The 15,093-nt window shown below is 39.2% G+C and overlaps 1 protein-coding gene and 1 long non-coding RNA gene across 3 annotated transcripts in view; one reads left to right on the forward strand and one right to left on the reverse strand.

Annotated features, from left to right (window-relative positions):
• LOC116833215 (uncharacterized) overlaps positions 1-5,833 on the forward strand; it is a 29,144-nt gene extending 23,311 nt beyond the window's left edge. The window contains exon 3 of the long non-coding RNA XR_004375626.1: positions 5,753-5,833. This is a non-coding gene — a long non-coding RNA (uncharacterized LOC116833215). The remainder of the gene's footprint in view (positions 1-5,752) is intronic.
• NAV2 (neuron navigator 2) overlaps positions 1-15,093 on the reverse strand; it is a 364,005-nt gene that overhangs the window by 239,285 nt on the left and 109,627 nt on the right. For both annotated transcript variants that reach the window (XM_032794565.1, XM_032794560.1), the window contains exons 2-3: positions 10,816-10,933; positions 885-937 (exon numbers count right to left, since the gene is read on the reverse strand). In XM_032794565.1, coding sequence (XP_032650456.1) covers positions 885-937; positions 10,816-10,933 — 171 coding nt within the window. The remainder of the gene's footprint in view (positions 1-884; positions 938-10,815; positions 10,934-15,093) is intronic.

Below are 15,093 nucleotides of genomic sequence, written 5' to 3' on the forward strand. Positions count from 1 at the left end.
AAAATATGGTAGAGAAGTTATACTAAAATAATCCTAAATTCAGTATCCAGCTGTAATTTGTATATATTTAGATTTAATGTCATCACATGGATTCTGTAAAATAATACAGAAGAACAAAGGCCTCTGTTTAAAATATATTAAATAATTTCCTTCGTACAGTACATTTTAAATAATCTTATTACTGCTAATATTCTCAAATATCTTGTCCTGAATATTAACTGCACTAATCGCAAACATATTCTTCATGTACTGTATACTTTGAGTTCTGCTACTGTATCTTTTGGTGCTTGGTTTCAAAGATTAAATACAAATCAGATAAGTAAGAACATTTTACAGATAAAAACCCGTCACTGAATCAAAAAAGACAACACACATTTAAAATTTTTCATTTGCAAATTCCTTTCTATTTTGGCATAACCACCGTTAATATATGAAAAAATTCTGTCTTGTGGGAAGGACCTAAAACATCAAGATGATCTTAATAGAGTCTAACAGATTGTAGTCCGTTAGCCTTAAAATTCTTCATTTTATTTGGAGCAACCTTGACAAAAAGTCAGTTGCACATCTATTTTCCTGCTTCTGCAAAAACTGTTATGAAATAAAAGCACAATATTTACTTTACATAAGAATATACAAAAACAGAGTGTCACAAAAACATTAAAATATCACAGAAAGAAAAGTTATGTACCGTGTGCTAAAAGATTCAGACCCAATCTTTCTCCTTTTGACTTCAATAGGATGAGAAATGTATCATTAGTTCTAACAGTCCAGATTTCCCCTTTTACTACACTGGTGCAAGCATTTCACAATACACAGTTAAATTGACTGTCACACTTTATTAGGAATCGAGTAACACACACATGCATGGCTGCTTTGCCACTTACCATTTGAGATCTGTTCTTTGGACAGCCATTGATGTCTTCAATCTTTTCATTTGCTGAAAAACAAATATAAAAAGTAATGCAAAAAGTGCAGTGAGGACACTTGTACCAGTTATTTCCAGAGCATTTGTTGCTAGCTAAATCAAGTGGCCTAAGATTGTAGTTGTCCAATCAAAGCAAATGTGTGAAACATTGAGACCCATGCAGTGGCTGGATTTTTCTCATGGGTCATTCCTCCAGAGACAGCTGGAGCAAGGTCATCATCATTTCAAAAGGAGACAACTGGGCTGACATTTCTTAAAGTGAGAGGTAACTCCTTATACAACCAAATGCTTAAAAACTGGGTACTGCACTGCATCACTGGTGCACGTGTGGGTGCACACACACCACATGTGTGTACATGGATGTCCACATAAAGTATGTGTATATCATAGATTTGATGATAAGAAGGGACCACTGTGGTCATCTAATCTGATGTAATGACATCTACCTAATAAAGCAACAGTTAATTCAGGGAAGTCTTTAAGTCCAACAGTTGTGGCTGAATTAGAGCATATATTTTAGAAAAACATTCAATTTTGATTTTAAATGTCCATTAATGGGGAATCCACCACAACACCTGGTATGCTGTTCCAGTGGTTAATTACTTTCACTGTTAAAAAAATTATACCTTACTTCTAGTTTGAAGTGGTCAAGCTTCATGTTCTAGCCATTGGATCTTGTTATACCTTTGCCTGCTAGACTGAAGAGCCCTCTATCATCAAAATTCTATTCCCCACCTAGGTGCTGACTGTGATCAAGTCAGCCCTTAACCTTCTCGTTGATAAACTAATAGACTGAGCTCCTGGCATCTACCACTATAAGGGACATCCTCCAAACCTTTCATCATTCTCATGGCACTTTTCTGACCTTCTCCAATTTAGGAATAACCTTTTTGAAGTGTGGACACCAGAAATGGACACAGTATTCCTGTAGCAGTTGCACCAATGCCAAATACAAAGATAATATATATCTCCTTTGTTCCTATTCCATATTCTTCTGTTTATACATCCAAGGAGCACATTAGCTCTTTAGGCCTTTGTCATCCTACAAGCTCATGTTCAGCTAATTATCCACCATGACCCCCCGCACAAGTCTTTTTCAAAATCACTGCTTCCCAGGATATAATCCCCCATCCTGTAAGTTTTGCTGCATTCTTTTCTCCTAGATTTACATCTTTACCATATTGAAATGCAAGTTATTTCCTCGTGCCCAGTTTACTTGGCGATTCAGATCACTGTGTATCAGGGATCTGTCCTCTTTATTGACCACTTCCTCACTCCTTTGGTTATCTGAAAATTTTGTCAGTGATGATTTTGTTTCTTCCAAGACAAGTGTTAAGCAGCATAGGGCCAAAAATCAATCTGTGCCAAAATCCCACTAGAAACATACCCACTTGATGTTGATTCCCCGTTTACAATTATATTTTGAGACTTGTCAGTTTTTAATCCATTTAATGTGTGCCATGTGAATTTTGTATCATTCTAGTTTCTTAATCAAAATGTTATGTGGTACCAAGTCAAATGCCTTACCAAAATCTATTGTATCAACATTATTACCTTTATCAACCAAATTTATGTCATAACAATGATATCGAGTTAGTTCAATGAGATCTGTTTTCCATAAACGCATGTTATTAACATTAATGATATTAACCTTTTAAAATTATTTAACGATAGAGTCCAGTATCAGTTGTTCCATTATTCTGTTTGGTATTGACATCTGGCTGACAGGCCTATAATTACCCAGGTAATCCTCTTTATATTTTTGCAAATTTTGTACATTAGCTTTCTCACAGTCCTCTGGAACTTCCCCAGTGTTCCAAGATTTATTGAAAAAGTAATGTAAACAGTACTCAGCCAGCTCTTTTAAAACTCTTGGATGCAAATTATTCAGATCCACAGATTTGATGATGTCTAATTTTAGTAGCTACCATTAACATCCTCCTGAATTACCGTTGGAATGGAAAGTATTTCATCATCATCTATCCATATATCAACTGTAGAGTTTTTGGTTTTTTGGGGTGGCTGTTTTTTGGTTTTTTGTCGTGTTTTTTGTTTCCTCCAAACACAGAATGGAAATATTTACTGATGACTGTAGTAGGAAGAGAGCCTGAGACATAAGCCCTTGTATTGCAGAAATACACATTCCTGAAAAAGTGCTAAGCACAGAGTACTCAAGCAAACACATCCTGATATCAAGTGGTACCAGAACATCCTGATATCAAGGATGGTACAAAAACATTCCTCCAGGATAACAAAAACACACTGACTCCTCCTAAAAGATAAGGTCAGAATGACAATATGTAACTTGTTTATATCAGGGTATAAAAATGTATCTCAGAGGGAGTATCTTTGGCCAACCTAGGGGGCAGTGGAAAGTCCCACCATTGACTGAGCTGCATCCATTGTCACAGGCATACATGTCTTAATAGCTCGTGGAGTCTGCCAGGTGCTATTACCGTGCTTCTTCAACAATAAACCTTGCTGGATGCCTTCATACCTTAACGGATCTTGTGGTCATTGGGCGGTTCGCTCAAGGTCTGCTCTACCAATTGTCTTGTGTAGAGCTGGGACAGCACACAGGGAGAACACACACAGCCAAACATCTGACCACAGTGACGTCAGCATTTTTGCATTATTATTGACAATTCTACCATTTAGACCAATACCATTGCTAGAATTCCTTTCGTTCCCAATATTCTTAAAATACTCCTCCTTATTGTCCTTTACTCTGCTGGCCAACGACATCTCCTAGTGTTCTTTTGCTTCCCTTATCAATTTTCTATAATTTCTAGTTTCTAATTTATATTCATTGCTATCAATGTCCCCTTTTTCCAATTTGTTATAGATTGTTGTGTTTTTAAAAATATTTTTATAGCTTCGTTCACTTATCCTCTAAACCTGGCAGGTTTTTTAACCAGTGTAGCTTTTTCCCAATTGTGACCCTGTGCTTTCTTTGGGCATCTAAGAAAATGTTCTTAAATAGTTCTTAATTTGATTCACATTTTTCTGTTTACATTCTCTCTTAGTTCATTTGTCTCACAATTCTCTTCTGCTTTGTGAATTTAGCACCTTTAAAGCACAGGGGTATATATTGCTGATTTGGTATCATGAGACAGGTATCAATACATTATAAACTAGAAGAAAGAATTGGTGTTGGTGGTCACATATCTTCTGTGAGGAAATCTTTGGGCTACAGAAAAAAGAACTGATTAGGCTCAGGGCCTTCCCATAACGGGGTCCTGTGTACTCTGTAGCAGAATGGGACCATATGCCCTACCAACAACCCCTACACTAGGTGGCAGCAACTTCTATAATCCACAGCAACATTAATATATTCCATTCCTCTCTATCCACAAGCTCACACAACTATAGATCATACCTGAAAATACTCACTGCCCCAAAATTTGTCAATGGTTATTTTCAAGAATAGTTCTTCCACCACCACCATTCTCTCCTGCTCCACTCCCTGGCCTCAACTCCCATAGTACGGTCCACACTACCCAGTGGCTCCAGGTGGCTAGGGATAGCAGATGGAAGAGAGAGCTACTAGAAGAAATGTCAGAGGGGCATACTGGCAGCTTGCTCAGCAGTATTTGCAGTGGTCTTTGGTTGCAGCCTGGCTGAACTTCAACCCCTTTCTTTCTGCTTGCCTAGAGAACAGTTGAATATGGCTCTCTGCAGACTCATGCAGATGACACTGCATCTCTTACACAATTCACAATTTTGAGTTTCTCTCTGCAACCATAAGAGCTTGAAACAATTTCAGATTCTGGAGCACAGTTCTCAGCAGGAAGTAAACCCCATTGCAAATTCTGCAACCTCAGAATCCGGACTACATTGGTCTTTCCTGTTAACCCTTATTTACTGCAGCCCCATCAAGCTTTGATTATCTTCCTAGGCTCTTCCCTGCACAGAATGGGTCTCTGTTTCATTAGCCTGGCCTAAAATTATTCTAAAACTAACATTGTACACTATGGGCTTATAGCAGTACAGTTCCAAGGCTGCAGAGATATTTCCCCATTTTCCCCACGGCACTTTACCCATGTACAGTCAGATTACTCTGGTTTTATGAGAGTGAAATGAATTTCAGCCTGAGATTTTTAAATGTTTCCAACTTCTGCCACTTGATGCATACACCGAGGATGTTTGATGACTTCTTTCTTCCCCTTTATTAAGCTAGACATAGCAAAAGCAGCTTAACTCAGTGATAAAAGTAGTATGAAGAGAAAGTCATTTTTTCATAGATAGAATCTGAATAAAGGAGAGAAAAGGAAACCTAAAGGAATGTTTGGTTTTATTTCTTCTGTGGCACATGCACTACAATACTGTGAGACAGGTTATTAGAGTCAAAAGTATATGGAAACATGAGGGGGAAAGAGTCTCTTCCACAACGTGTTGTAAAATGTTCTTTAGATCTGTTGGTCAGGCAGCTGCTGGTATCCCAGATATAGATATGCATTCCCCACAAAAATAAAAATCCTCAACAAATGGCACTCGATACACTACATGAAAAGTTATGATAGGAATGATTCTAAACTGCCTTGGATAAGGACCATGCAGAGCAGAACATGGGTGGATATATAGAACATTTTATACAAAAAGTAACTCAACACACTGTACAATGAGTTAAGTTCTTTGTTACAAACAGCTTTGTTACAAAGCTATTAAGTATTAATCAATGCCTCAGCCACATCTTTGGACCTTACAATAATTCTTCCTGAGTAAAAAGAAAGTTGGCTAATACAATTCATAAAGTGCTAAAACATTTACTTGGACAGCTATCCAGACCCAAGCAGAAGAAATCTTTGCCTAATGTCTCATCCACAGGATAAATTGTGATCCTGGAATGTCCTGACTGTATATGAGTCCAGATGCAGATTTGGAACATAAACCCACAACCTTCTGGCCCAAAGGTGAGAGTAAAAAAGGCTTTTCTACACATGAAAGTTATTCTGGAATAAAAGAGGTTGTACCATTTAAAGCAGACAACCACTCCAGATTAACTCTGTGTTTGGACATTCTTATTCTGGAACAAGGGAGTTTTTTTCTAGTTTAATTTGACATACTTCCAGGTGAAAATTCCTGAATAGTTATTCCTAATTCCAGGAACAGACAAGCCCTTAGTAAGCAACAGTGTTAACTGAGAGATCAGTAATGTGACGGAGGCAGCAGTTTGGCAAAATAGGACATTACTGTCCATTATTTATGAAGATTACCATGCCTGCAAAATAGTACTGCAATTGCTTTCAGTCAAGAAAACTAAGATACTAGGAACTCTGTGCTATTAAATAAATGGCTTTCTAAAAGTAGACTGAGTGTCTGATGCTGCTCCTATTAAAGTCAATGACAACGTTCCCATTGACTTCAACGGGAGCAGACCCTGAATACTTAGATCTCTATAGAAGATGGAGAGAGTATACTACAAAATGTACAAAGTGAAAGTATATTATAGGAAATGCTGATGCCAAGCCACCAAGGGTAAATGGTAAGTGTAGTGCATACTTTTGTCAACTGAAGTGCTCCACTTAGTGAGTATGGTAGTAGAAATCTGTCATCTTAACACAGACTTTCAATAATGGAAACAAAAGAGATATTTGTAAGTAGTGCAGGACAGTGCAAGGATATAACACAGAATCTTTCAAGGTAGCTATGGTTTAGCAAACAACTTAACCCTTTCCAGTACCCAAATTAAAGGACTTTATTTCTGTTCTATCAATCCCGACATTTGTAACTTCTGGAATATCATTAGATTCTTCTTAAAAATGCTGGATTTGATAAACAGAAGAAATTGGCAGTTCCCATAAATACAGCCTCAGATGAAAATCCACAGGAAAACTCTTTTCCCCTTGGAGCTTTTCCCAGGTATGTAGTGTAGTGTTAAGAGTCTCTAGAAGCTCCTCCCCTATCACAGGTGAATCATAATTACCCTATAACATCTAAATTGATCCATTTTTAAATTGTTCAATGGTGGTTGTATCTAATTTTTAAAAAATGGTTGGCCAAGAGTTGAGGAGGAGAAAGCTCATTTTGGTTATGTTGGCAGCTCCACTGATCTCTCAGTAAAAACTTCAGTCAAAACAAAAGCCAAAAGTTTGATTGACAGTTCAGTTTTTTAAGTTCAGTGACTCAGGTGTGATTCTTTGCCATTTAGACTTGATATCACTTTGTATTTGTGTGTGTATAGACATGCATTCAGTGTGTCGGTTTATTCACAAAGTTAAAATCATCTGTGCCAATGTACATCTTAACTCTTTGCTCCCATACCAGTGTTAACACTACAGTATATATTCCACCTTTCAGATTACCAGTACCATTAGTTGGCCAAGTGAAGAAAGGCCTAGAACTCTATGCAGTGGCATTTCACTGTTTGTAAGTCCTGCCCCCTTAAACACATTCCCTGACCCAAAAGGTTTACAATCTGACATCTAGGTTCCGCAAACAGTAACATATCGGAGGAGTCCCATTGACTGCGGAGGGATTATGTATATATATGAAGTTGCACAGATGTGTAAATCTTTGCAAGCTTTGAACCAAAATAACCTAGCATTTTGTCAATAAAGTTCCCAGTTGATTTGAGAATATTATGACAAACTGTCACTGTGCAACACACAAAATAATTTCAGTACAGTATTGCTAGTAGTTAAATCTGAAGATTATATCTCTATGCTCTTAGGTGTCAAATTTATCCCTACCAGATTTCAAATACTTTTAGAATTACCCGTTGTTTCAAAATATGGATGCCAAGTTATAATAAAAAGTGAAAGAAAGTTACCAAGTTATAAATTCCTAAATCAGATTTCTTTTCTTTCCAGAAATATACATCTGGTTTTGAGTGACAGGAATGTACACAGAACGAGGGAGTGTTGGACCCTGTAAACCTCGATAATAATTCACTCTGATGGCCCTGATGTGTGGTGACAGTTAACTGTCTCCAGGGTGTTCACCATGCAAAAAGATAATCTCACTAATAGGAAGTTTCTTGGAATGTAGTGGGGACAACTTCTCGTTTCAGATGGTGGAGGAAGTAACTGGGGGGCAGATATTTTAGTCTTGATTCTGACTAATGGGGGGAGACGGGGAGAATTGGTAGTGAATCTGAAGGTTGAAGGCTATTTGGATGAAAGTGATCATGAAATGATAGATTTCACAACTCTAAGGAAAGGAAGGAGTGAGAGGAGCAGAAAAAGGATAGTAGACTTCAAAAAAGAAGACTTTAACCAACTCAGAGAACTGTAGGAAAAGGTGTCACAGGAAGAGAACCTAAGCCTGTTAAGGAGAGCTGGTAGTTTAGCAAACTCTCTCAACAAGAAGAATACACAGTTCAGATTTTATAAGGTCTTAAAAGGCACTTCTGCACTTTTCGCTTCCTTATGAAGTTTAACAAGGGCTTCAAATTTTTTTTAGGATTTGTTCTGCTTGTTCTTCCTTCGAAATATCAGTCATGTCAAGTTTGTTTTTTCTCTAGTTTTGCTGGAGGATTCATTGTAGATCATGAGTTTTCTAAGCCCTTACCCAAAAGGGCAGAGGTGTTATATCGTTAACAATGACAGCTTCTCTCAGCTGTCCTATTTAGGCATTTGAGCTAAACTGATGTTAACAAAAAACAAAGAGTTTGAAGCAGAATAAAAATTACATCCCTTCTTATTAATCAGGTTTAACTGCATGACATCTCTGATGGCATAATCCTACCAGTTCTCTAATCGTCTACAGGATCTCCTAGGGGAAAAAAGGGAAGACAAGACCTGCATTTCTAACGTTTAAAACAAAAAGGCAGAAAAGAGAATTCAGAAGAGAACAGAAAACCTTTCAAAAGCTCTTCTTCATTCTTCATAAAAAGGCACAAACATATTTCCCTTTGAAGATCACCATTAGCACTGAAGTCTTGAATACAAAAACTCATGCAGTGACCAAAAGGAATGTTCATAATCAACAAATTCACTTGAAAAGGTTTCGTTAACCTGGGATAATCTCTAAATACACCACCAACGCCCACAAAAGAACAGAGATGTTTCTGTGGTACGGGTGCTTTCTCATACCCCCACCCGACACACACAACAGAGAGCACTGCATGCAGAAGGGAAAAAGAAATTACCATTCAGAAGCTTTCATAGTACAAATCATTATTTATGAGGACAGGTCATGGTTTTATAGCTGCAGTTGAAGCTGTTTCCATGTGTGGAAGTTACCACTTCTAATGTGACAATGAGATGCAGCTTGTCTAGGGCCAGGGCGTAAGGGATGCAAAATAATATTTTCCTTTCAATGCCAATTTGGGGGATTAAAGTGGAATTTGTGTGTTTAAACATGCATTTTCTTTTGTTTGGAAAAAATTATGAAAAAGAAAATCCTTCACCTTAGGTATTAACCTTTCACAGCTGTGTCTTAAAACGCTAAATCCAAACACGAAAACAGCAATGAGAAAAAGCAGAAAAAATGCAAAGATGAATTAAATCAAACATTTTAGTAAACAGTAAATCTTCTGAATATTTTTCACAGGACATATTTTGAAACATATGGGAGCATTCACAAGTAGGTACAGATAGAAATATGCATACAAGTATTTGACATAGGTAGGTACACTGTTTTTGGTAATGTTCTTATATGCATGTTTCTACTCAAGGATCTTGCGCAGCATTGTTACATATATGTAACTGTATGTATGTAGGGACAGATTTTTAAAAAAAAGCACAAAAGGCAGCTAGGTGCCCAACTCACACTGAAAGTCAACTGGAGATGGGTACCTTCCTCCACCTTATGCCTCTGAAAATCTCCCCACTAAAATATTTGTGTTGGTAAACACAGTTACATAGCTATTGGATGGAGTTTTGTTATACACAGGTACACAAGTAATTCATGTGAAATTTTTATACATATGTAGTTACATGGATAGTTTTCAGAGGGCTATACTCAGACAGCAATGAATACGTTGTTTGTTCAGTATGTAGGGGCCAGAACTTCATCTGGTAAAAATCAATTTAGCTCAGCTGGAGTCACTAAAAACTACGGCAATTTATGTCAGCTGAATATCTGACCCATACATTCATAAACTTAACTCAGGGCTCTAATTCTTTTGCACAGCATTGTAACAGAAATAACTATACCAGCTTTGGTGTCTCGTTACTTCCCTACTGTCTTCATTTGCATCTCGTCTGTCAGTCTTGTTGTCAATAACAGTCATTCTAATTCCTATTAATGGGCTTCCTGATTCTGTCATTCTCCATAGCTCCATCCATGTGTTTTGTGATGGCCTAAATACCAGATGGATGAGTCTCTAAAGGAACTAATGAAGAACCTGGAACAGGGGGAATGTGGAGCCCTGTACAGGGCCCAACCTGAACCTTCAACTCCCATTGGCATCAGTCCCTTTAGCGCCTGGGGCCATCCTGACAACAAATGAGCTTCCTTATTTCAAAACAGATTGTTATGGGTTTCTTTTCTTCCCTATACTAATCACGTCCTTCCCTAATCCTAAGTACACACTGGGATTTTTCAGATCCAACCAGACGTGGCAGATTTAATATAACACATCATTGTCTTGGTGAATTATTTCCAGACCAGTCTAAAAATGGTAACAGGAACAAAGATAACAAAAAGATAACAAGCAAGGTCACAAGTCACCCAACAGAAAAAAAATCTCATCAGCTGCTTTTTCCCTTCAGCTGTCCTGGGTGATAATGCTGTGTCAGGAGAGCTTATCAAGATCATCAAATATTTTTCCACAATCCCTTAACATAAAGCTTTATCAAATTAATTATCAAAGCCTGTGAGGCAGAATTATCATCTTAATTCCATATGGTTTCTATTTCTTTTCCCCATATTTATGTGAAAAAACAAGCTGCGGCTCTGACAAAATAGGCGTGTATGTGGCACAAAAAGAGAAACTCACTTACCTACAACCTGGATGATTTCAGCCAGTAAGACTCCATCAGTCACATCTTGCTGTAGGTCCTTGATCAATCGTTTGTGACCAGATTTTGCGAGATAATGATTAGCCCAATCCGTGTAAATCTATTAGGAGAAAAAGAAATACATAAAAACTAAATTTTAGGTATTTGATCAAACTTAAAAATGAGAATCCCATCTTAGTCCATGCACAACCACCTCTCATATTTTCAGACCTTGGACAGAAGATCACTGCTTGTGAACTGTTTGAAAAAATTTAGCACCATTACAGTTCAAGGTATTTACAGATCAAGTATTCCGCAGGCTATGGGGTATGGCTTTTTTCTATTGAGAAATCTGACATCAGAGTTCAGGGAAAAACTATGGCAGTGGTTCTCAAGCTTTTGTACTGGTGACCCCTTTTACATAGCAAGCTTCTGAGTGTGACCTCCCCCCTATAAATTAAAAAAAAAAAAAGATTTAGTACCATTATAAATGCTGGAGGCAAAGCAGAGTTTGGGGTGGAAGCTGACAGCTTGTGACCCCTTAGTTTGAGAACCCCTGAACTATAACATAACATGCTATGGCATCAATGGAGTATCAGACATGGAACTAAATCTTTTGCAGCACTGACAAGGTTATGGAATTGGTTTCTATTTTCAAACTCAGCATTTTGTGGTTTCCTGCTGCCATTCCTTTTCTGTTATTGAGAAACCTTAAAGACTCATTTCTAAGGAAAATTTCTATGGTGTGACTTTCAGGATGAAGTTTCTTTTAAATGTTAACTAAAAAGCTCTGATGCATGAGATCTAACTGCTCTAATAAGTCCTAGTGCATGGGATCTACTAGGTCCATTAAATTGATTTTAAATTCCCTTACAGGTTTGTAATTAGCTACATCCTTTAAAATAAATCTCTATCTGAAATCCAAGCTAATATTAATCAAGCAATTAAACCACAAGACTTTAAATATATTTTTATTTATGGGCCAAGTTTTGCTCATCACAGACTACATCGCTTTTAACAATAGTAAATACAGCATTCAGGATACATAACTTATTTGTCAAACACATAACCTTTTCAGAGTGCATTATCAAAAAGAAGAAAAACCTATTAAGGAACTTCCATTGATGAGACCAATGTTGTTCCCTGTTTCCATATAGGACAAAATTAAAGAGAAAAGCACCATCTATGATCTCTCTCAACTCAAAACTAATAAAGCCAAAAAATCTAGACAGCTGAACATTGTCCTTTGTTGCTGTTTTATTTTTCCTTTTACAAGTCAACCTTAAATTCCAACTTTACTCTCCAGGGTATCCAGCCTATTAAAAGACACAGTCATCCTATTTCAGTGAATGTGTATAGTATCAAAAACGAAAGAGCTCCAAAACCCGCTAGTTTAACACATCCGTGCCGTACATATATTCTGTGAGAGATTTTATCTCCTGCTTTATCCCCTCAGCAGTAGTCAAAGAATTCAGCCAATGCCTAGAGTTTTGTAAAGGAGGCCCATGAGTCTTTCACAGTTCTTTGGAGCAGAAAGAGTCCAGACAACTTGTCGAACCAATTCCTGTACCAGATGAGAAGTAGTCGTCACCACATTTCTCTTTTGAACCTGTTGGTTTTGAAGTCCCTGAAAATGCTACGATGAAACTTTGATATCTCAAAATGAACCCTGAGGACTCCTGGGTAAAGTAAATGAATTTATGAACTCACAAAAGACTAGAGTCAGGTAACATCTGAAAAAGTAAACTAGGGTATGTGCCTGACCACCAAAACCAAATGACTCTCAAGGCATATCTACACTACCATATGTCACAAAAATTTAGGTTGCTCAGGGGTTTTGAAAAAACACACCCAAGTGACATAAGTTTCACAGGCTGCATGCGAAACGCTATGTCGCCTGGAGAGCTTCTCCTTCTGACATAGCTACAGCGGCCGTCGGCATAGAGCACCTACATGAAAGCTCTTACAGCAGCACAGCTGAATTGGTAGAGCTGTGCTGCAGTAAGCTCACTACTGTAAAACATATAGGGTGACCAGACAGCAAGTGTGAAAAATCGGGACGGCGTTGGGGGTAATAGGAGCCTATTAAGAAAAAGACCTAAAAATCAGGACTGTCCCTATAAAATCGGGACATCTGGTCACCCCAAAAACATGGCCTAAATGACAGTAACGCTAAACAATGGCACAGCTTTTAGAGATGTGTGTGGAACCAGAATCTCCTCACTTATGCCAGTTTTACACAAATATAAGTGAGAATCAGGATTATTACTTCCATATTTGGAGATTGGCAGGGTAGAAATGCTGATTTCTACCTGCTTTTAAAACAAAGCATAAAATTAAAATTTCACATAAATTTAAGGATGATCAAAGACACAACAAACAGATAATATCAAGCTTGCATTATATCGAACTTGCTCTGATCCACCAGAGTACGCAGCCCTGCCTCCCTGGAGCACTGCTTTACCGCATTACATCCGAATTCTGTTATATCGGGTCAGATTATATCGGGGTAGAGGTGTACATAGCTGCTAGAGTCATAGCCAGGTAATCTGAGACATCTGTATTAATGTTGCACAATTGGGTCTCTCTTTATGATAGAATTCTATTTAATTTCAGAATCTTCATAAACAAACCACAGTTTACAATGTTCATCCCCACTATTAATTTGGGTTCTTCTTCCTGAAACACTGAACTAATGATTGGTATTGGTAGCTTAGGAAGTATTCATTCACAGAGAGAGAACGGTACCAGCTGTTACTATACTACATTAAAACAGGGTCAAAAGGGAACCAGACCTCTGTAAAGTCTGTTTGTTCTCATTCCAAACAAGGAAACATGAGAGACTTTTTTTTTTCTTCTTCTTTTTTTTTTTTAAAAAGGAGTTGTGTTAAAAAATATCTGTAAAGGCCCCGTTTCTATTTTAAGATCAGTTCTTTCTTTAGAATAACAGTACTCAAATACTTTTTGGGACACATTCTGGCCCTTACAAGCTAATGCCAGTGGTGTATGGGTTCGGGCCCTGTGAGAATCACAAGTTCACTGAGTGCAAGGAAATCAGGAAAATATCTCCAATTCATGATTTTTTTCAAATTTCTCATAAAAAAGTAAAATGTGTATAGTAAAGTATTTCATACAAAATAATCACCTTAGCAAACTGTACAGTTCAGCTGCTTCATACCCGTATGCGCTATCCGTCTGCACGTGCAGCATAAAAGTGCTGTGTGGATGCAGAAAAAGAGTGTTGTGTGAACATACAGCATAGAGTGCTGTTGATCCCTAAACACAATCTATCTTGGAAACAAACTGCAATAAAGTTGCCAACTTTCTGCTGGCACAAAACCGAACGCCCTCGCCCTGACCTTGCCCCTCCTCTGAGGCTCCGCCCCCGCTCACTCCATCCTCACCCCCCCGTCGCTCGCTCGCTTATTTTCACCAGGCTGACTCAGGTGATTGGGGTATGGGAGGGGGTGAGGGCTCCAGCTTGGGGTGTGGGCTCCGGGATGGGGCCAGAAATTAAGAGTTCAGGGTGTGGGAGGGGGCTCCAGGCTAAGGCAATGGGTTGGGATGCAGGAGGGGTGAAGGCTCCAGCTGGAGGTGCAGACTCTCAGGGGTTTGGGGTGCAAGTGGCGGCTCCGGACTGAGGGTGTGGAGTCGAGGGGTTTGGAGTATAGGAGGGGACTCGGGGTTGAGGCAGGGAGGTGGTGTGCGGGGTGTGTGTGAAGGCTCTGGTAGGGGGTGTGGGCTCTGGGGTGAGTCTGGGGATGAGGGGTTTGAGGTGTAGGAGGGAGCTCTGGGCTGGGACCAAGGGGTTCGGTGGGCAGTAGGAAGATCAGAGCCGTTGGGGCGTGGTAGGGATAAGGGCTCTGGGGTGCAGGAGAGGCCTCTGGGGTGGGAACGAGGGATTCAGGGCTGAGGCAGGGAGTTAGGGTGTGGGGGTGCAGGTTCTGGGCAGCACTTAAGAGGCTCCCAGAAGCACTTGGGTTTCCCTCCTCCAGTTCCTACGCAGAAGTGTGGCCAGGCGGCTCTGCGCGCTGCTCCGTCTGCAGGCTCTGCCACTGTAGCTCCCATTGCCCATAGTTCCCGGCCAATGGGAGCTGGGGTGGTGGTGCCTGCAGGCGAGAGCAGTGCATGCCACAGAGCCTCCTTCCCTCCCAGGAGCCGAACTTGCTGACCACTTTCAGGGTGCAGCACAGAGCCAGGACAAACAGGCAGCCTGCCTTAGCCCCACAGACCAAGAACATCCAAACCCCAGCCCTGAGCCCCACCCCCAAAACTGGAATC

Source organism: Chelonoidis abingdonii, chromosome 4 (genome assembly GCF_003597395.2).
Source record: "Chelonoidis abingdonii isolate Lonesome George chromosome 4, CheloAbing_2.0, whole genome shotgun sequence".
Lineage (NCBI taxonomy): Eukaryota > Metazoa > Chordata > Testudines > Testudinidae > Chelonoidis > Chelonoidis abingdonii.